Source organism: Pinus tabuliformis, chromosome 5_1 (assembly GCF_031772625.1).
Source record: "Pinus tabuliformis cultivar Carrire ecotype Pingquan chromosome 5_1, CPIR1, whole genome shotgun sequence".
Taxonomy (NCBI): domain Eukaryota; kingdom Viridiplantae; phylum Streptophyta; class Pinopsida; order Pinales; family Pinaceae; genus Pinus; species Pinus tabuliformis.
The window spans coordinates 540,501,715-540,526,005 of record NC_142305.1 but is presented as its reverse complement, the minus strand read 5'-3'; the positions used below and the strand labels follow the sequence as shown (position 1 = coordinate 540,526,005).

General features: G+C 39.0%; 1 protein-coding gene across 2 annotated transcripts in view; it reads left to right on the top strand.

The window, feature by feature from the left end:
• CBP20 (CAP-binding protein 20) overlaps positions 1-24,291 on the top strand; it is a 171,142-nt gene that overhangs the window by 105,730 nt on the left and 41,121 nt on the right. For both annotated transcript variants that reach the window (XM_089432422.1, XM_089432421.1), the window contains exon 5: positions 6,187-6,288. In XM_089432422.1, the coding sequence (XP_089288548.1) occupies positions 6,187-6,288 (102 nt within the window). The remainder of the gene's footprint in view (positions 1-6,186; positions 6,289-24,291) is intronic.

Sequence of the window (24,291 nt, the reverse complement as noted above, 5' to 3'; positions counted from 1 at the left end):
GTTCCATTTATGATTAATGATCTCACAAATAGGCCCATACTTACCTATTGTATCCTTGCAGACTGCTTGTATTTTCTCCTTTGGTTGATCCATAGCCCCATAGATGTAACTGATGGCCAAACATTCCCCATCCACGAACCAAAATACCTTGACAAGGGGCTTGCAATTTTCACAATATTTGATGCTTTTGTTCAAAAAATGTTCTCAAAAACCTTCTTTTGGTGTATTTTCCATCTTGTTTGTGAGTCTAGTAACATACTTTCCAATCATCATTGGAAAACATTTCTTGCAAGTTCTGTGCTTGGGAAAGGAGAGATTGCAATGTGAGGAAATGAGTTGCAAATCTCGTGATGGTAGGCTTAACAAGCTCTTTTCCCCCAATGCTTTTCCTTATTAGGCTTAATACTGATTAGTGGTTGTAGATGTATTTTGTGATACACTAGGCATGCTCTACAATATTCTTTATCCAATCCACTTTGCCTATGTCCTCAAGCATGAGATTTATGAATTTGTAGCAAATGGGGTCCAAAATGTGGTCCTATATTTGGAATTTGACATATTTCTAGCAAGAACATAGTTTGATGCATCATTTGTGATGATTTAAACAACATTTGGTTCCCACACTATCCTAACCATCTCATCTAAAAGCTCAAATAACAGGTTTGCATCTTTCAACCTATTTGATGCATCAATTGATGTCCAAAAACATGGTTCCTTGAGGGTAAGAGACAAGGAACGTTATGATAGTGTGGTTCTTTCCATTAGTCCATCCATTTGATGGTACCACCTATGTTGGCCCACGACTCTCTAAATGGCTCCAAATATTCATTTATGAACAAAACCCTTTTTGTAAGGGCAATCCCTCAAGTCATGCATACTAGGGCTTTTGAAGCCCTTTCCTACAACAATAGTAGAGGCCCACATAACTTGGTGATGAGGTGAGTGGGCAACATTGAAGGGGGTATTTGCATCATACTACCATTTGACAATGTATTTAAAAGCAGCTTCTTTGCATTACTTCATCCATTGGGTTTGGTTGAGAGGCACTAGTAGAGGCAGAGCTGGAAGAAGGCGTGAATTTCTTGTTCCTTTTAGGTTGATTGTGAGACCTAGGAGGGGGAGGAACATAATGGAAGGGTTCAAACTTCATGGACATTGGTAGAAGGGATATCGGAAGAGCCTTGAATTTCAAAATCACCACCGACACTTGCTCCCATAAGTGCAAGGTACCTATTCCTTGCAATTTCTTCTTTTATTGACTTTTCTCTACCCTTTTTCTCTTCATTTTTGTCAAATTAATTGAGTATTTCTATTCTGATATGCCCTATCACCACCTTTAGTGCATCACATGGGGTTACTTGGCCTCTTACACTAGGAAAGTGTTGTTTCAACAATGAGTGCCTCCTCCCCCTCCTCCCTCGATCTTTTGTTGGCGATATTTGCAATGCATTTGCTTATCAATGACATATAATGGATCCATGCATGGTCTTTCACTCTTGAGGCTATTGATGATAGAATTTGAACAAAAGGAAATTTGCAAATTGAAGAATAAAATAGGCAACAAATTACAATGCAAACCCTATCTTAAATCTAATAATAAAAAAGTGCATATTTAAACTTGAAAGTAAAAAATGATTGGAAGATAACTTTAGGCCTTCCCTGTTTGCTCCTAGTCATACAAGGGCAAGGATTTCAGGGCGCCTTGTTAACCTAGTCACTAGAACTAAGTATTATTTGCTATTTTAAGTAGTCTTTTGAAGATCCTTGAACCGGAATCGAAACAGGCCAATTTGATTAGTTTGACCCGAAAAGAGAATGGATTGGCCATTCCGTTGGTTTTATATTGAATTATTTGGTTCAACCACAGAATCAACATGTTCAACCATGGAACCAACTAGTTCAATTGGTAACTTGCTAACCAATTGAACTAGTTGCTAACTTGCTAACATAAGGTCTTCTTTTTTGTTTTCAACCAAAACAATGAAAAGTACATTAATTTACTTTTCTAAACAACTTGCTACAATAAGATGTTTTTTCCTGGATCCAAACCATGGGAGGATGCATTCATTTATCTTTTTATCCCACTTGCTAGAATAAGGTCTTCCTTGTATTTGGCTTACCGACTCACTAGGACAAGGTTGTCTTAGCTCGCTTCAACGAAACCCAGGGAAAATGCATTAATTTACGTTAACTTACTTTCTAGAACACGGTGTACCTTGTTAACTTACTTTCTAGAAGGTCTTCTTGTTTGGTTCCCACAAAACCTAAAAGGAAAATAGACTAATTAAGCTTGCAAACCTGCTCACTAGAGCAAGGTCTTCCTTTATGGTTCTAACCAAAGCAAAGTAAAATCATAAATGCACTAATTTTCCTTGCTAACCTACTCACTAGGGAAAATGCAAGGAAAATAAAGGGAAAATGCATTAATTTACCTTCAACCAAATAAAGGGAAAATGCATTAATTTACCTTGCATTCTTTGCAAGCGACAAGGAACCCAAGTTTATTTGAAAATATTGGATTGAACACTTAAGATATTTTGGTCAGAAATTGAACGTGATATAATATAGGATTCTATGAGGAACCAATAACTATCGGTGGTTGGTTTCATGAGTTGGATCAACAACATCCAATTGTATTTTTTTGATTCCCAATTAAAGAAGCAAAGATGAAGGCTTTTGATTCCTTCCTATGGCAATTCATCATAGAAGCATATGGAATTCTAGTGCATTTGAGAGCTCCATTATAGGTTTGCTCAACTACTTGTTAGTAGGACCTACTAAATCTAGTCGGGGTTTTCCCTTTGATCCTCATTGACATGAGGACTTACTAGTAAACTTTGGATTGAACACTGAAAGCAATGGGGGTGCACTCGTCACACTCCCTAGACATGGGTACTCTAGTGGGGATGTTTTCCAAGTACCCTTTTTGGGGGGATGACATGAAATACATATGCGGATGTATACATTAAAAGGGGGATGCCTACAAGTACCTAGAAAAGGAGTTGAGTCTAGTCACTCCTCCAACCCTAAATTGTCTACATTCTAAACCCTAATTACACTTCATCTAAACCCATTGAACCTAGACAAACTTGCTGTTACATTATAGCTTTCGTATATTTAAAATTTAAAATTTAAAATTTAACATGTTTAGTATGTGTGCAGGGTTAGGGATCCCAATGTCTCGTTTGACTAACCTAAATTTTGGGGTTGCTTCCATATGTCCCCTAGACACGATTCCATGTTGTTGCATACCCTCGTCTTGAAATATTTGTGGAACATTGGGAATATGTTGGCTCATGACCAAATAGGTGAACAAATTGAAGTTGTTAAAAAACACTTAGAAAGATACCTATGAAGTTACAAACAGATTGTGAGTTTTGTTGGGTAGGGTGACTGCCATTTGCTGAAAGTCAGTGTATGCTATAATACTTCTTACCACTTTTCCATCTATAGGCCTCACCTCAAGGCTCTTTTGCATGGACCACTTTCTTTTATGAAAATATTTTACATGGAGTTTCATGTTGTTGAAGAATCTAGGGCACGTGAGTTAATGAGATTCTTCTTGACTTGATAACTATTTGTGAGGCATTTTTAATTTTCTTATTAGCACAATCTTCTCTTTGACGTTATTAGAGTGTGTGTTTCTTATTTCATTAAATAGCTACCAAAAACAAGGAGACAAGAACACAGGATGTTGGCATTCTGCCAGGGCCAAAACCTCTCCCTCTTGGAGAGGAAAACCCGCACATAATTCTTCTTATAGAGATTCCAATTGACGAACACCAAGACCATGACCCTTGACTTACTATGCCACTCCAAGACCAAGACACCAATCCTCTTCTTTGTCGTTGCTGAGTTCATCATCACTGCATTACTGAGATCTTCCTTGCTGCTGTCATCACTGAGAACATTATTGTGCTTCTACTGAGATACTCATTATGACAATGAGATCATTGCTTCTGCACCATTACTCCATCTTCACATCGTCTCAACTGCACCATCATTACTGTATCATCTTGCTGCACTACTACAGAGATCTGAGATCATAGTTGTGACTATACTTAGATCATGACTGTGTCTTGATGTTATGCCGAGACTATATGATCCTCTCCATTGTAGATACATCAAGACTGTGACTGCGTATATATGCAAGCTGAGACAGAGTATGACTGAGGTTCTTTATATGCATGCCAAGACTGTAACTTTCGAGACAGTAGTCATTGAAAACTAGAAGAGATCATGGTCATGAGACTGATATACTTTACTGTGATCATCACCGAGGATAACAGAGGTATCCAAAGTCCTTTTTCCCACAAAACATCACAGAGAGACCCAAGATTATGTATCACTGTGCTTGCCACTGAGATCCTGTCACTGTGCTTGCCTGAGATTATGTGTCACCGAAATTTCAGAGTGATCCGAAGTCCTGTGATCTGAAGTTCTGTTTTTCTGTGGTGACTCTAGCTGCCTATTTATAGGTGTTGTGCCTCCATAATAAGCCGACATTACCAAGTGAACCGACATGACTTTAAATTCATTTTTGCTCGCCGACGTGACTGTGTTTTTCATCGTTTTGCTTGCTTGTCTTCAAGAGGATTGTGTTGGTCTTGGAGGGCTGTTCTTAGACATTCGGTTGACCCATATATATTACATGAAGGCTCAAGAAGAGCTCCTTACATATGACTTTGACTCTTTTACTTTTCTGGACCTATGAAATGAGCAAGAAACTCATTCATTTTTCATCATTTTGCTTGCTTGTCTTCAAGAGGATTGTGCTGGTCTTGGAGGGCTGTTCTTAGACATTCGATTGACCCATATATACTACATGAAGGCTCAAGAAGAGCTCCTTACATATGACTTTGACTCTTTGACTTTTCTAGACCTATGAAATGAGCAAGAAACTCATTCATTTAATTTACAAAAATAATATTTCTTTTTCTTGACAAGTACAAAGATCAAAGTTACATTTGTAAATACCAAACCTAGTCATACTTTCTTCAACACATGTAACCCTGTTTGTAGAAGGATTGTAGATGAGTGTATGCAGTTGTGTGACCTACTAAATGATAATATGGAAAAAATAAAAACAGATGAAGGTACAAGTTGGTTTAAGATGAAATGTAAAGGCAGCCAAAACCTACAACATCGTGTTTGAAGTCTGCTGCCCTGCTGCCAAGGCTGCTGGCTTCACCTTCATAGTTAATTGCACTTGGATTTCTTCCAAGTCTTCCAACAACTTCTTTAAAGGACAATTCATGGCAAAATGATTCTGTTAACAAAGGAAACAAGCAATATTCTTACCTATGGATGCAAGTATGGATGCTTCCAATGCGTATTGTTGTCATCTTGGGCATCCTTCTGAATGATCCCAACTTAGGCAGTGCCCAAGTCTCTACTTGGTTGGTCAAAGCCTGCAACTTCTGAACCCAAGCTTCAGCCCGACCACCAGTTTGCTCCAGCTTTGTCATGTGCTTGGCACAACTGACCAATCTCTCAGTCACAATGCTCAAAGCTTTACTCAAGCCTGAAATGTTCCTGAAACAAGAGAGCTCACCATTCTGTGTGGATTGACTGCCTTGACTGCCTGCTGGAATAAGGCACTAAATCTACATTTTTTAGTCTTCAGGCCACTCTTGCAGCTGCCTGGCAACTCATCCTCCAGCTTGCTGCCTTGTCTCAAGTTTTCCCAGACATGAAGGAGAGTGCTCAAACTGTTGTGAAAACGGCCGTCACGATAGGGACAATGTTGAAGAGCAATTCTACTAACCAAAGATGAAATAAGATTTCTCTGTTAGCTTTTGAGAACTTCAATTAGTTTTGGCTATCCTATCCTAGAAGACGGTATACATGTTGAATTTGTAACTGTTAAGAGTGCTATTGGAATATAGCCCTTTTGTGTTTTTGAAAGGGTATTTACTATATTTTGTTCTAATCAAAGATAGATGCTCCCCTAATCTGCAGGTTGATGGCATTTGCTTTTACAATCTAGTCTATCTATTATTATTTATGACCTGTCTTATAGTTGTCTGGCTATTTTGTGCTTTTAAAAGTTTTTTTTTTTGAGTTTTCAGAGCTGATAGACTCACTGTTTTTGGCATAAAGGTTCATAGCACAGTTGGGTGCACTTTCCTTCCTCTTAATATTTGATATGAATGATTAGTACTTTTTCCTTAATTCTCACTGAACCTAGAGGAGGATTTGGAAAAGTTGTGCAGAAAGACCTGGAAATTCATAGACCGCCTATAGAACCAGTTGGCTCTTTCCATACAGGTGGCTCAAATTCTCACTGTAAGCTTTCTATCCATTATTCCTGGATATGTTTCTGTTTTCTTCATCATTCATGCATTCTAGACATTAAGAAGTATATATTTCACATAAAGCTATGAAGTTGGGATGTGTTATTATGTGTTGTTTGAGTAAGCATCTTTAGATAAATCATTTCTTGCATGTGTTGGTGTTGGCTGTAAAATTGGCTCTACGATATATTTTGTTTTGTAGTCTATTTTGTCCTTTTAGTGAATTACATATTATTAAGTGATGATCTACTTTATTACTTTATGAGGGTATTGTAAGTCATGAGTTCATGATTATGTAGATGGCCTTAACCATAGATTGCTTGGAAAATTCGAAGACTTGAAAAATAATTTTGACAAGCCAGAAAATAAGGAGGCACATTTACGCTTAAAGTGTCATAAACAAGACTTGTTTACATAAGAAGTTGCTATAGAACAAATAACAACTTTCAGGAAAGAAGCAATCATTGATCCCATTGAAATATAGAAGTTGCTGGTTGTAAAAATTAAAACAGCGAAGGAAGGAATTTCTACAGATCTAAATGCAATCTTATCAAACACCATATCATCGGAAGTACCAAAATACAAGGTTCACAAAAAGTAGATGCAAGATATAAGGATGCTTTAGCATCATCCAAATTATAAAGGTCATTGTGTTATTCAAGAAGCTAATCAAAGGCGAAGTCAATATGAGAACCGAATTAAAGGTCCTGATATATTGAAAAGAAGCCCAAGTGTGGAATCTTATCCCCAAATCACAAAAGTCATTGCCACACAATTTTGTAAAAATTTGAAACAGGGTGGTCTGAGACTGTCATAATAAGACAGTTCTGCTCAATCTTCATGACTAATATTGTCTCTTATTGTCAATTATCACAACTTCAAGAATAGGAAATCATGAGAAGGTGTTGCATGCTGAGATGAAGACATAAGTTTCTCCATAAAATGCCCTGAGGACAAAGCTTTTTGAAGGGGAAGGCAATATAATGAAATAAATACGTACATATATAAAAACAAAAGAATTAATAATCAATAATTGATGAAGAGAGAAGTTGCATGCTGAGATGAAGACATAAGTTTCTCCATAAAATGCCCTGAGGACAAAGCTTTTTGAAGGGGAAGGCAATATAATGAAATAAATACGTACATATATAAAAACAAAAGAATTAATAATCAATAATTGATGAAGAGAGAAATTGTAATGAAGGGGCACAACTTTTAATGAAAAGGTACCTGCTTCGGAATATTTATACATGGCCCTACATTGTAATTTTATAATGTTTTCTCATATTTTTATTCAATATAATATTTTAACATGTATGGATTATTTAATGTTATCCCATTTATTTTGGATATCCATTATATGAATCAAATTGGTTCATTTCACACGTACAATAAAATATATTATCTTTCTAAATCTATGTCAAGTCAACAAATAGTAAAAACTGTAGTTAGATCCATGGATGACAATATCAGAACATGTGGATTCTAACCTCCTCAGGAGAGGTCACCCTCATCCTAAAATAGATAATAATACCAAGTTAAATACTAAATGGGTTGACACAGAATTCACCCTCCAATAATGGATGCATGCAAAATATAATAAAATACTCTTTAATCTAGGGGGATGTGCTAAAGGGTCTTCCTAGAGAGGTTCACAAAGTGCATGAGAGATGCAACAATAAAATATTCCTCCTAGGAGAATGTTCCATAATCAACCTCCAAAAATTGCAAGTTGTCCACAAGATGCATGCAACTGATCCACATGTGCAAATCCTAAGGCAACTAACTCCATGGATGAATGTCATAAATGAAGTAGCCAAACCCTAAAATAGTATGTGGGCAACTTGCAACAAAACAAATCAAAGGATATAAGGGTGAATTAGGGTTTTGACAATGTCAAACTCCATGAAATAAATAAAGATACACCTCGAAGAATATCAAGACGTGTCTCCACAAGTTCACTCTCGAACGATATGCACAAATATAGTGAGATGACTAAGTAAATTCATGTAATGTGCCACCACACTTGTGGCCCTCCAAGTATGCAACATTCTTCCTAATTAGGAAAACCACCATGACCACTAGGCTGAGGGTTGTAAGGTACTGTTTGCTTCTTTTTAATTCCAGCCTCCTTGCATAAATTCTTGAAGTCGTTGGAGGTATACTTACCCTTATTCTCTGATCTCAGAACTTTGACCTTCCTGTTTGGTTCTCGACAAGAGCCTTAAACTCTTGAAACTGTCTGAGGACCTCATCCTTGGTCTTCATGAAGTATATCCACGCCCTCCTTGAAAAATCATCAATGAAGGCCACGCAGTAATTGTAACCATTAAAAAATGCCATTGACATAGGACCACACACTTTTGAATGCACTATATCTAACACTCCCTTAGATTTGCTATCACTTCTAGGAAAGGTAGCCTTGGCATACTAGCCAAGTGTACATCTTTTGCACACACCCTGCTGCTCTACATTGAACTCTAGAAGACTAGTGACAATCTCCCTTATATTGGTAAAGCTCTATGATGCAAGTGAGCCATCCTCTTGTGCAATAACTCACACAATTTATCACTGCCATGCACTAGTACAAGTTACCCTCTTTGCTTCCAATTACTTGTCTTGAGCATGGAATGGAAGCTCTCAACCTAACAAGTGCTTGTCCATCCTAGAAATAGACCTCATACCCTTTGTTCTCTAAGGCTGAAGCCTGAGACTGCAAGTAGGTTCTTGGTTTTCTCTGGAACATATATCACATTTGTTACCTGCAGAGGACCTCTTCACTCTAGTTGAAACTGAATAATCATAACACCCTCTACAACACAGCCAACATTGTTACCAAGCTACATGTGAGTCTCCCTCTCAAATATTGGTGAATAACTCCCATGATTCCATCATGTGACAAGGAACACCACTGTCCACGAACCATGCACCCTTGGCTATAGTTCTAGAAAGACAAGACACCAATGATAACTCTCTCTAAGTTGGTGGCAAATTGACTAACCTGTGTTTTTGTTGATGCTGCAACTTCTTGTGCCTTTCCCTGTCTCTTCTTTTTGTCGGACACTAACCTGCATAATGGAAAAGTTTGTGAGAAGCAAAGCATTTCACCTTGGTCATGTCGTTCTTCTTCCCAGACTTTGAGCTAATCTATCCTCTTGAATTCTTCTTGGCCTTCCCTTTGCCATTCCTTGCCTGATTGGCAAGGGAAAGCTTCTCATCATCACCCCTATGTTGGCCTCCATGCAAAGACTCCGATATGAAACCAGCACACAAAAAGATAGAAAAGATAGATAAACGCCTTAGAAATAAGCCTCTTCGAGGGGGCAACCTCCTTTACATTACACAAATGAACAATTCTTGGATGATACAAATGACAAGACCTCCTTTCTATATATAGGAGTCTAAGGGGTCATAATATAATCAGAGCCGACATAACAATAATAATGTAGGGGCACAACAATAACAATAGTGGGCTTCTATGGGGCACAATAATAACAATATGGGTACTACATGGGCACAACAATATAATAAGGGGTTTGCACTAATAATAATAATAAGGGGTTACACTAGTAGTATAGGGACCTAACATGCCCCTCTCCTTCAAAAAGTGTTGTCCTCAACGCTTAAGTAGTTCTGGATGCTTCTTTATAAAATTATCATCCTTCCATGTGGAATCTTCAGCGGGTAAGTTCTTCCACTTGATGAGATACTCTGAAATTGATCGATTTCGTAGCTGTCGACTTCTCGGTTCTGTGAATGCTTCAGGTTCCAATATGATTTTTCATTCCTTGTCAAGTTTTGGCAATATTGTTGGAACTGGGATCTTCGGCAAACTCTTGAATGAGTTCCCACCTTGCTTCATCATTCTTCCATTCATCCCTTGCTTTGTTTATCAAATTTGGTTGGATAATTATACCAACCTCTACCATTTCTGCAACCATATGTTCAATTTCACTCCTTTGGGCATATGGATATCTATAAGGCCTGATGTTTGGAGGAACACTTCCTGGAATCAAATGAATAGCATGATCATGATCACGAATACGTGGGAGACCTTTGGGAGTCTCAAATACCTTGGAATGATTGTCCAAGTCTTTTTGGAGATCTGGAGAAATAGATGATTTTGGTGTGGGAACCATTAGTGAACATAATTGTGCAATTACGCCTCGTTGTTCTTTCTTTAGAATCTCTGTCATTCCGTTAGAGCTGGTTATCTTTCCTGGTTTCCCTGTGATACCCCTTAATTCAACTTCCTTTCTTTTTGAAGAAAATTTCATGAAAAGTTCTTGAAAGTTAAAAGATATTGTACCCAAGGATTGTAGCCATTGGACTCCTAGTACTACATCAGCACCACCCATTGGAATGGATAGCATTGGGCTATTCAATATATATTCTCCCATGGATAGCTTGATATTATGGCCCTTTTAGAGCAATTTATGGTTCTTCCACTTACAACGGTCACTTGACACTCTGGTGTTGGATATAGGAAGCAATTCAATTCCTTGGCTATCTTACAATGAATAAAATTATGGGTACTACCCGAATCAATCAACACTATTACCTTTTTCTTCTTGATATGTCCTTCTATCTTTATAGTTTGAGGAGTGGTAATTCTGACCAATGCATTACAAGATATGGTCGGATTCATTTCTTCTTTCTCTGGGGTTGGTTCCTGGTGAGTATCCTTTTCTTTTGATGTTTCTTGATACTTTTCTTCCTGATATTTCACTGCTTGAACCTTCTTCTTCTTGATATGTCCTTCTATCTTGAGAGTTTGAGGAGTGGTAATTCTTGCCATTGCAATACAAGATATGGTCGAATTCATTTGTTCTTTCTCTAGGGTTGGTTCCGGTGTATATCCTCTTCTTTTGACGTTTCTTGATCCTTTTCGTCATTAGGAGGCCTTTCTTGTAGCAACTTTGTCCCACCTTCCTTCAAACCTTCCATGTCTTTCTTCAAATCTTCCATGCCTTTCTTCCAATATGCTTTCATACCATCGATATCAGCTTCCATGGCATAGATAAAACTATTTATCTTTTGCTTCTCTAGAATATCATTTACCCTTATATTCAATTTTTGAAAGTCCTCAATGTGCTCTGCCATTGAACCCTTTTGTTTGAGATTTATCAATTGGCTAAAGAAGGTGTTGCTCTTTTTATCCTCATAATGTACTATCATTTCCTCTGTGAAAATTGACCACGTGACAAGTGGTTTACGAGAACAAAGCCCTTTATACCATAACAATTGATTCGGTTCTAAATAATTAGATGCAATACATACCTTTTGTAACAGTGGTACACCATGTAGATCAAAATATCTCTCCGTCTGTAGTATCCAATTTACCGGATCCTTGCCATCAAACTTCCTCATCTCGCTTTTTCTTGATTTTAGGAGCTTGATCTTGAAACGATTGTAACTTTGTAATTTCGGATCTTTAAGTTCTGAAATTTTGGCCTGTAATAGCCCTCTGAGTCCTCTTTCTAACTCCGCAAGTCTGATCACAATTGGATTCCCAAAGAAAGATTTATTCCCAATCTCCTATGATGACCTAATTATAGACTAGTTCAGTAGAGTGAACTTGTACGACGTGCCACGTGTCATTGTTTCAACCTTAGGTTCTGAAAATTATACCCAAACAAAATACAGTCCGTCCTATTTCTGTAACTTCTGACGAAATTTCAATTTGATGCTTAGAGAGAAATTTATGATGATTTTCCCAAGGTCACCTGTTTAGGATGTAATTCGGGAGTCTGCAAAAACCCTAACTTCCTCAGATCATATATCCGAAAATATAGCGAGAAAAAATCTGAAATTCAGACCTGAGGTTCAGACCAATTTCTTCTCAAATGGGTTTTTGTTTTAGATTCTGAAACTTCGTAGCAAAAACATTATAGCGAAAATTCCACGATGGCCTGTTTTAGATGAAATTCTGGAGCTTGCAAAACCCTAACTTCCTCAGATCATATCTTTGAATATATAGTGAGACAAGATTTGAAATTCAGACTCGAGGTTCAGCGAGATTTCTTCTCAAATGGGTTTGTTTTTTAGCTTTTGAAATGTCGCAGAAAAAAGGTTATAGCGAAAATGCCATGATGACCTGTTTGGAGCAACGAAACCCTAGAATCCAAAGCTTTGATACCAAATGTTATGAAACCAACGCACAAAAAGATAGATAAACTCCTTAGAAATAAGCCTTTTCGAGGGGGCAACCTCCTTTACATTACACAAATGAACAATTGTTGGATGATACAAATGACAAGACCTCCTTTCTATATATAGTAGTCTAAGGGGTCATAATATAATCAGAGTCGACATAACAATTATAATGTAGGGGCACAACAATAACAATAGTGGGCTTCTATGGGGCACAATAATAACAATATGGGTATTACATGGGCACAACAATATAGTAAGGGGGTTGCACTAATAATAATAAGGGGTTACACTAGTAGTATAGAGACCTAACAGACTCCTCTGGAATCTTCACTTGGATGAAATCATCCCACAATCTTTCCTAGGCAGAGAGTTTTTCTCATGCCACAATGCCTTTGACAGAAGGAGTCCATGGCTCAGTGAAGCCATTCAGGGCCATCCTCACCAATTTTTGATTTGTCACAGCCTCCCCAACTATAGCCAACTCATCACAAACTTGTGAGATCTCAGTAAGATAAGATGCCACTATATTTGATTTAGTCATCTTTGTGCCTTTGAGTTTCTCCTTCAACACCATCTTTTTGTTTTGGTTATCGCTTTGGTATAGTTTCATCAAAGCCTTCTACATCTTCTTGGCAGTCTTCTTTTTGGATAAATGAGGGATCACATGATCCTTCACCACATTTTGAATAATTCTTTTGGCTTTCACACCCTTTTGATTATGGATGGCCAATTGTGCAACAATGATAGGAGGGATGAGTTTCTATTAAGCAAACTCCCAAATGCCGTTCTCTATGAGTACTAATGCTATTCTTTTCTTCCAAGGACTATAGTTGGATGCACCCTCCTACCACTCTTCAAATTTCAGCCCATTCACAACCATCATTCCAAATAAAATAATCAACCAAAGAAAAAATTTCGTTGCTTGAAATTGATCTGCTGTAACATTGTGACAAATTGATCTCCCACTCCTTTAGAGTTTATTGCTCTGGTACCATGTTAATTTCTTGAATACCAGTTTTGATTTATATCCTAAACAATTTTATGCCTAGAAAAATTTAAATAACCTAGTTAACTATTTTTTGAAATTGTTGAATAAAAATACGCTGGTATTTAACAAGAAAATTTTGCAGAAGAAACCCAAGTAGAAAATCAATCACTTTATATATCCTTCACTGTATTTCTCAAAATAAATAAAAGCTCCCTTATAGGGAAAATGGCCCACAAAGGATTATAAAATTTTATACAGTAGTAGAACTTGGAAATACTTCGCCCCTCTAGAAAACTCAACCCATCGAAAAATCACAATCTACAAACTCGACTTTCCTCTTTCCTACATGTACCTCGTATGGTCCAAATACTAGATGATCCGTTTGACCTCAGCCGAGCTGTAACTCGTACGACCTCCCTATGCAAGCCTTCAACTCATGTGAGCTAGAGCTTGGTCCTCTTCAAATTTCTTAGTAACAAGGCCTCCACAAATTTCCTTCGTTGAAATTTCCTGCTGTGACACTTCTTTCTCCTTAGCCCCGAGTCTCTCACTCTTCTCTTGAAAAAATCACTCTCTCAATGATTTTGATGTGTCTTCCTCCTCTCTTTAGGATTTCATTTATAATTTCTTATTGAGCTAATTCCTAGCCCTATTGTTAAAATTGGCAACTAGGGCCAAACTCCACATGGGTCATCTTATTTATGACAACTGAAATTTTCCTTGGATTCCTCTCTCCGAGAGGTGTAGGATTGATCTAAAAATCATCCGATTCTGACATGTACAAATGAAGTTATGAATTTATTTTGATTATGGTCAAATTGTCAAGGTCGACTAGCAAACTTATGTAGGCTCAGAAGCTCGACGGTCACGTCTATTCATCCTCAACCTTGCATATAAATAGAAGGTGACTTAGCCGCATTTGGACACACTTATCTTCACACTTCTCTCTCTCTCCTCATTGATTGGGTGCAGATTTCTCGGCCTCTCTGCACATCTCTGAAATTTTAGGAGGCCGAAATTTCAGGAGAGCGAAATTTTAGGAGACCGAATTTCTGGACAGTTTGACCAAGCATTGACCAGCATGCGTTGAACTCCTTTGACTGTGTTTTTGGTGAGGGCTATCTTTGTTTGGGCAGAGCACATTTTTGGGCACAAAAATCGAAGCTAAACGTTGACCAGTGTTGACTGCAGCTAGGGTTGACCGCAAGTGGGCTATTTGACTAGGCTTGGACTCGGTTGAATTCAATTGTTTTGAGCGCTGTTTTATCTTGCTATTTGGAGGCCGAAGTTGACTGAAGTTGATCGATTTGTTGAGGGTCAAATCTGCACTGTTGACCAACGTTGACTTTTTTGGTTAGGGCTCTCTTGTTGCTGTTATAAATGATCAGATTTGTAAATTGTACTGTCTCTCTCTGTTGAACTATTGAAGACTAAAAGAAGATTTGATCAAGGGTTTCCCCACATTGGGGTTTGTCCCTCGCTGGTGCCACATCTTGTGTCCTCTTGTCTTGGCTTGTCTTCTATTGTTTATGTTTATGTTCTATCTGCATTTTACTATCATGTTGATGTGATTGCTAATCTGAATATTGATACTGGGCTAATAAAGAAATTGAAGTAAAATTGCTCTAAAGCATAGAACATACCATTGTTGGCTAAAATTAACATGGTATCGGAGTTGAGGAGAAGACAAAGCCTAAGCAAGAGTGAAAGAGAAATCACCAAAGATAGTTGGACAAGGACAAAAGGTTCAATGGGTTCCTCATCCTACTTCTTGGCTGAAGACAAGCTCCATGATAAATTTGACTATCATGGATGGAAGATGTCTCTTGATTTGACCTTGGAAGAAAAAGAAGTGATGGACTATGTGCAGGGTAAAATCCCTGAACTTCCTTCAAATGCACCAACTGCTGTGAGGACCAAGTACAATAGGGCTGAAGTCAAAGCAAAGAAGATTATTAGGGATTCCATTGACCAGCATCTGGTGGCCTACATCTCCGAATTGAAGACCTCCAAGGATATCTACGACAGGTTGGTCGACATGTTCAAGGTAAGAAACGTTAATCAAATTCTATTTCTCAAGAATAAGTTGAAGGATATTAAGAAGGGGAAGGATGAGGATATTCAATCCTATTTCTTGAGGATTACTGAGATCAAGAATGATCTACTCTCAATTGGAGAAGTCATTCCTAACAGGGAACTTACTCTCAACACCCTTGGAGGACTCCCACCTGAGTGGTGTGTATTTAGAACCACCTTCCTCAACAATAATCGAATTCCAGGGTTTGAAGAATTGATATCGAGATGCATTCAATAAGAAACAAGAATGGTGGAGCAAGAAATTCCTTCTAATAGAAGCAACCTCACTACATTCTCCTGTCATGCCAAAAGGAGAAATAATGCAAGGTCTAAAGGTCATTTCCCTGGAAACGCTGGATCTAAGGGAGGAAGGAAGGGAAGGTGTTTTGTTTGCAATAAGTTTGGCCACTATGCAAGGGAGTGTCCAAATAGAAGGGACACATCGCGTAATGATGATCACAATCATTCCAGGGGCAACTTCAACAACAACGATCAAAGGAATGGTAGGTCCAATGGCAAAGGAAAAATGAATGCGAGACATCAAGGAAATGGTCGACCCTCCAAGAAATCAAGGAACTCCAAGTATGAAGAATCAAATGTTGTTAATAAGCAGAAAGAGTACTATCTTATATCGGCCCTCTCCACTGCCTCTTCTCCGGACACTTTGGGAAATTTGCTGATTGATAGTGGTGCCTCAAGGCACTTCACTGGATATAAGGAAGCCCTCTCTAATCTGATAGAAAAGGATACAAACTTGGAGATCATCCTTGGAGACAATGCCACCTATCCCGTGAAGGGAGTAGGGAATGTTACCCTTCAATTGAATCAAGGTAACACTATTCATTTGGAAGAAGTACTATATGTACCCGATCTCAAGAAGAACCTGGTGTCCATTTCAGCTATGGAGGACAAAGGATTCAAGGTGGCATTCATCGATGGAAAGGTACGTGTTTGGAAAAGAAATTTTAAAGATGATTTTACTCTTGGGTTCAAGGTTGGCACTTGTATCAAGTTGGAGGAAGTCCATTGGGAGCCACGTCTTGTGTCACATCTCTACAATTTGAACTATGGCATGGGAGGTTTGCTCATCTTCATTATAAGGCCCTACCTAATGTGAGACAGATGGTGACAGGTATGCCTGAGTTCGAAGTAGAGCATGAAGGTGTAAGTCCGGGATGTGCCGAAGGAAAACTTACAAGGGGACCATTCCCCTCAATTAATAGCAAGACCATAGATATATTGCAATTGATCGACTCTGACATATCTGGTATGATGCCTGTAAACTCTTTGGGAGGATACTTATATCATCTCACCTTTACAGATGATTATTATTGCAAGACCTGGATCTACTTCTTGAAGAAGAAGGATGAAGTGTTCACCTGGTTCCGACACTTCAAAGCCTTGATCAAAAACCAATCCGAGAATAAAATCAAGATATTGAGGACTGATAATGGGACCGAGTACGGATCCAATGAATTCCAAGATTATTGCAGAGAAGTTGGCATTAAGAGGGAGACTACAACGCCATACACTCTTGAGCAGAATGGTGTGGCTGAAAGGAAGAATCACTTTATTGTAGAAGCAGTTCGTGTCATGCTTCATGATAAGGCCTTCCGAAGTTCCTATGCGCTGAAGCTGCAAATACTGCTGTGTATGTTCAAAACCGATGCCCTCATCAAGCATTGGACTCCAAGACTCTTGAAGAAATCTTCATTGGTAAGAAACCTGATGTCTCTCATTTTAGAATTTTTGGAAGTCTCGTATATTTTCATGTGCTGAAAGAGAAAAGAAGCAAATTGGGTGCATCTAGGAAGAAATAAATCTTTGTGGGCTATAGTGAAAATTCCAAGGGATATAGAATTTATGTGGCTGGTCAAAAGGAAGCTGAGATAAGTCACGATGTCACCTTTGACGAAGCTATGGCCCTCAAGAAGATCAACAACCTTCCTATGCTAAGGAAGGACAAAGAAGCTGACACTGGAAATCAGGGTGCAAAAGAAGATGAAACGATGCCTGATGTTGATGACTCTATGGATCTTATTGATCCTCCTCCTCATGAGCCCTCCTCCTCCAAACAAAGACCTTCATGGCTTAGGGAGACTCTCGAAGATGTCGAGAGACACATTGCACCAAGGGGGACTTTCCGTGAAAGCAAGAAGCCGAACAGGTATCAAGGATATTTGATCGCCATGAGCACTATCATTCAAAATGAGCTTTCATCATTATAAGAAGCCGTGAAGCATCAAGTATGGAAGGATGCTATGAATGAAAAATACGAGTCAATTATGAAGAATGATGCCTGGGATGTGGTCCCTAGACCCTAGGGCAAATTGTTTGTCACCTGTAAGTGGCTCTACAAAATCAAGCATGGAGCTGATGGAAGTATATACCCTCTCATTCACAAATGTAAGAGGGAGTTGGCTTCTGAATTTGAGATGAAGGACCTAGGGTTGGAGGTCTGGCAAAAGCTAGGTGAAAGTTTCCTCTCTCCAGGAAAATATGTTGTGAAGATATTGGAAAGATTTGGGATGGTGGATTGCAAGCCTGTGACTACTTTGATGGAACTTAACTTTAAGAAGTTATGTGGTAGTGCTGCTGGACCTGAATTGGGAAATGCTTCTGAGTATCGTCAACTCATAGGAGCACTGATGTTCTTGGTGAACTCCCAAACGAACATATGTTTTGCAGTTAACACATTGAGCCAATATATGGTTGAGCCTCATCATATACATTGGATTGGTAACAAGAATCTTTTGAAATATCTTCAGGGCACAATCACTCATGGACTGAGATACACTACCGGAGATGTGAGGCTCCATGGTTATTCTGATGCTGATTGGGTTGGCAGTGTGGTGGATCACAAGAGTACTTCTGGATGTTGCTTTTCTTTGGGCTCTGCTTCGATATCCTGGATGAGCAGGAAGCAGAAATCGGTTGCCTTGAGCACCGCCGAGTCCGAATACATAGCTGCTAGTATGGCCTCCTGTGAAGCTGTTTGGTTGTGGTAGCTCTTCAGTGAGCTGTTTGGACATGTGCTGGATACCACCGTGATCCTCTGCGACAACCAGAGTGGGATCCAATTATCAGATAATCTCGTGTTTCATGATCGCTCAAAGCATATAGATATCAGGTACCACTTTATCTGGAATATGGTACAACGAGGAGCAATAAGGTTCCATCACATTGGTACTGATGAGCAGGTCGCCGATATTCTGATGAAGCCCCTAGGGAAGGTCAAGTTCTTGGCCTTCCAAGAACGACTTGGAGTCATGGAGAGACCCTCTTATGAGGGTCCTGTATGAGATGAACATTGAGCTCTAGGAGCTCCGGGGAGCTTGGGGTACTTCTTGAAGCGATTAGCAACCATAGGGTAAGTGGTTCAGCCTTCCCCTAGTGGTTTGTTGTGTACAGGGTGAGTGGTTTAACCTTCCCCTGCGATACTCCTAGGTGACATGTAGGCAGGATGAGTGGTTCATCCATCTCATGTTGAGACATCCTACCCATGCAGTCTGGGACTCATGGGAAGTACCTCTCATTTGGCCAATGAGTAGGGAAATGAGGATAGGGACCATAGTACTACCGATGGACGCATCGTGTACTACCGTACTCCCTATGCTAGGATGACCGATATTGATCTGGGATCAATTGGAATTGACTTTGGGTCAGTAAGAGTGGTATGAGACACTCTCTTTTGATTGGAACTGACTTCGGGTCAGTAAGAGTGGTATGACACACTCTCCTTTGATTGGGACTGACTTCGGGTCAGTAGAGAATGGTATGATACATTCTCGATCACTTCTTCTTCTTCATAGTTCAACAGAGCAGAGTAGTGCAAAGAAGTGCATTGATGGAAGAGATAGTACAGATTGGTAGATGGATTAACGGATGGAATTCTCCCTAATTGAGAGGGAGTGTTAAAATTGGCAACTAGGGCCAAACTCCACATGGGTCATCTTATTTATGACAACTGATATTTTCCTTGGATTTCTCTCTCTGAGAGGTGTAGGATTGATGTAAAGGTCATCTGATTCTGACATGTACAAATGAAGTTATGAATTTATTTTGATTATGGTCAAATTGTCAAGGTCGGCCAACAAACTTATGTAGGCTCAGAAGCCCAACAGTCACGTTTGTTCATCCTTAACATTGCATATAAATAGAAGGTGACTTAGCCTCATTTGGACACACTCATCTCCACATTTCTCTCTTTCTCTCCTCATTGATTAGGTACAGATTTCTGGGCCTCACTCTCTCCACACGTTCGAAATTTCAGGAGGCCGAAATTTGAGGAGAGCGAAATTTTAGGAGGCCGAAATTTTAGGAGACCGAATTTCTGGACAATTTGGCCAAGCGTTGACAAGCATGGATTGACCTCCTTTGACTACGTTTTTTGTGAGGGCTATCTCTTTTTGGGTAGGCTGCATTTCTGGGCACAAAAATCGAGGCTAAATGTTGACTGTTGACCAGCATTGACTGCAACTAGGGCTGATCGTAGGTGGGCTATTTGACATACTTTGACTAGGCTGAATTTGACTGTTTTGAGCGCTGTTTTATCTTGTTGTTTGGACTCTGGAGGCTGAAGTTGACCGAATTTGCTGAGGGTCAAATCTGACCTATTGACCAACATTGACTTTTCTGGTTAGGGCTCTTCTACTGCCGTTATAAATTATCAGATTTGTAAATTGTACACTCTCTTTGCTGAACTATTGAAGACTAAAAGAAGATTTGATCAAGGGTTTCCCCACATTGGGGTTTGTCCCTGGATGGTGCCACATCTTGTGTCCTCTTGTCTTGGCTTGTCTTCTGCTGTTTATGTTTATGTTCTATTTGCATTTTACTAAACTATGAGGTAAGGACTTCACCTTGCACGATGTGTAACCACTTAGAGCAATCAAAACCTAACAATTATTTCTTTGTTCATAATTCTTCCAACAGTGAGAAGATTAACTTTGCACGATAGAAGTTTTTCCCATTTCTTACACAATTAGGATTCTCACTTTGCACAAAAAATTTGAAAATAAATCTGGAGTGTCTGGGACAAAGCCCACAAGGAAAATTACCCTATTGGAAATGATGACTATTAATACATAAGATGGAAAGCCATCTACCAAGGTAAACACTAGCTTGTGCAGAAGCACACAAATGCCTTCCACACCCCATCTGCAAAATAGGGTATTCATGACATCCAATTACATAGGCTCCTTAAATACGCCATGGTCCACACAAAAAAATCCAAACAAAAAAGAAGTTTTTGGTCATATCTTCAATGGTAGAGGCTTACTTTTATGCTGTCAAAATTGAGAAAATATTTCAACTTTAATAACAAAAGACAAACCAAATATAACCAAGCTCAAGACAAACAATCAAATATGCATGCAAAGAAAACAAGGAATAAAAGGACACAAGAAAATGGAGTGATAACCATAAACTTAATGGCACAAAAAAAATTAATGCCCTACTACACAATCTCTATTGGCCAAGCTAAAAACCTCACAATCTGACTAAGCTTTGACACCTCTAGAACTCATAGTAGGGCCAAGTAAATCATTCATGCATAATCGAGCATTATCATCAACACCATACAACTACAAGGGGACACCTTTGCATTTCACTATTAACAGTGGCTTCTCCAAACACATGTCGGTGTGAAACCAATTGAGGAAAAACACAAGGGGCAAGGAGGTTGTTAGGTCTACATCCCCAAAATCACAATGAAGTGCCATCCACAAATTTCCAACAAACTTCCTCGCATTACAATCTCCCAATTCCCAGACAAACAACTTAAGGAGGGTGTTTTCCTTTGATGAGTCGACTAGATTTCAATGAAGTAAGAAGGATGATATGAAAGACATCTATAAGAAATTTTTTGAAACCCAACTTTGTTTTAGAGCAAAAGAAATTGTCAAACTTGATGAGCCCCTTTTTAACAAGTTGCGAATGCTAGATGGGAATTTATTAGGCCATTAAGAACGTAAGGACAACATACAAGGTCTAAAAACAACCATGAATCTATTTGGAAGATCATTAGTAGTAGATGGAACAACCAACTCCATCACCTATACTTGTAGCACAGTGATGATGCCACTTATCTTGTCATTGAGTTGAATAATGTTGATCTTAAGTTGAAGAAGAATCTTTTTATAGTATCATGTATGGAAAGTCTTCAATGTTTGGTTGAGTTTAATGGTCATGTGGTTATCTTTAGAAGACAAATCTAGGTTGTGGCAAAACGAGTTCCTGGTCAGAGATCTTTACAAGGTGCAAGCAAATTTGATAAAGCATGGTGCATTGATATATGACAGTACCAAGTTGTGTGAGTTATGGCATAGACGTCTTAGTCACCTGCATTATGGGATACTATCTATTGTACAGAAGCTAGTATAGGGATTACTAAACGTCGAGATATAGAACAAAGGTGTCCCTAGAGGATGTGCTCTCGGTAAGCATGTCAAGACTAATTTTCTGAATAGTGAACATAAATCAAGAGTGTTCATTTAATCAATTCAAATGTATGTGAACCCATCTATTCTACTTCCTTCATAGGTTGTTAAAATTGGCAACTAGGGCCGAACTCCATGTGGGTCACCTTATTTATGGCTGCTGATATTTTTATTAGATTCCTCTTGTCGAGAGGTGTAGGATTGATCTAAAGATCATCTGATTCTGATAAGTATTTATGAAGATATGAATTTATTTTGATTATGGACAAATTGTCAAGTCGGCCAGCGACTTATGTAGGCTCAAAAGCCCAACAATCATGTCTATTCAACCTCAACGTCTTGCATATAAATACAAGGAGTTTCTTCCTCATTTGGACACTTCAGTGTCACACACATCTCTCTCTCTCTCCTGCGCAGAAAGAGTCTCTCTCCCTTTCTCACACGTGTGGATGAAAAGGAAGTCTTCCTAGGGCAAAAAGGACACAGAAACAGGACAGCAAGCATCTTTGACCAGTGTTGACCAGCATTGACCCTCCAAGGAGTGCGGATTGGGTGTGGTTGCCTCTCCTAGGCAGGCCGCAATTTTTGGCACAAAAATCGAGGTGATCTGACCTCTGGTTTGACCGGTATTGACTGCCCTAGTTTAGGGCTGCAATTGACTTCAGAAATCTGCACTTTGACTGAACTTTTGGGGCTGTTCTAGGGCTGTTTCTTCAGGCTGTTCGAAGACAAGTTGACCAGAAATTGACCAAGCATTTTAGAGGTCAATTTCAGCTAGTTTGACCAAGTTTGACTTTGCTGATCTAGGTTTTGCTGTCGCTGATGTAAAATTACAGAATTCAGATTTTGTACTATTTCTCTCTGCTGAACTATTGAAGATAAAAGAAGATTTGATCAAAGGGTTTCCCCAAATTGGGGTTTGTCCCTGGCTAGCCGCCACATCTTGTGTCTCTTGTCTTGGCTTGTTTTCGTTGATCATTTAATGTTCTATCCGCACTTTACTTAATGTATATGTGATTGCTAATCTGTGGTTAATAAAAGAGAAATAAGTAAATTGCACTAATTATAGAACATACCATAATTTAACATGGTATTAGAGCGGAGGTGAAGACAAAACCCAAGCAAGAGCAAGAGCAATCACCGAAGAGAAGGTTGGCAAGGCTATCTAAAACAAACCATGGGGTCCTCAACACACTTCCCTGCTGAAGACAAACTCCGTGAGAAGTCTGACTACCACGGATGGAAGATGTCTCTCGATCTAACATTGGAAGAACAGGAAGTGTTGGACCATGTGAGAGGCAGAATTGTTGAACCTCCATCAAATGCATCCGCTGCTGCTAGGAACAAATGGACCAAGGGAGAAGTCAAAGCAAGGAAGATCATCCGGGACTCTATTGACAAGCACTTGGTGGCCTACGTTTCTGACCTAAACACCTCCAAGGAAATCTATGATAGACTGGTGAGTTTATTTAAAGTTAATGATGCAAATCAAGTCTTGTTTCTTAGAAATAAGCTGAAGGAAATTAAGAAGGGCAAAGATGAGAGTATGCAAGCATACTTCTTAAGGATCATCGAGATCAAGAATGATCTCCTATCTATTGGGGAAGTAATTCCTGACAGGGAAATGACACTCACAACTCTTGGAGGATTACCATCCGAATGGTATGTATTCAGGACTACTCTTCTCAACAATAACGTAATTCCTGGATTCGAGGAATTAATGGCCAGATGCATTCAAGAAGAAACTTAAGGGTCATCCCTCTGCTTTTTCTTCTCATACTAAAAGAAGAAACAATTCCGGGGCTAAATTCAAAAGAAAGGCTGGACCAAAGGGTGGAAGAAAAGGACGATGTTATAATTGCAATAAAATAGGTCACTATTCAAGGGAGTGCCCTGATAAAAGGGACTCTCACCGGGACGATGATCAAAATCCCTCTCAAGGCAATCAAAGGAATGACAGGACAAAAGGAAGAGGTAAAAGAAGCGTTGGAAATCAAGGAAGAGGACAACCATTCAAGAAGGCAAGAAATTCCAGGTATGAATCTAATGCTGTGAATAATAAGCAAGATGAAGATTATCTACTAGCAGCTCTGTCTACTACTGCTCCCCCGGACTCGCTGGGAAATTGGCTTATTGATAGTGGTGCCTCAAGGTAATTCACTGGTTACAAAGAAGCTCTCTATGATCTGAAAGAGAAGGAAATCAACTTGGAAATCGTTCTTGGAGATAATACAAAATATCCTGTGAAAGGCGTTGGAAATGTCACTCTTCAATTGAATTAGGGAAATACAATTCATCTACAAGATGTGTTATATGTACCTGATCTCAAAAAGAA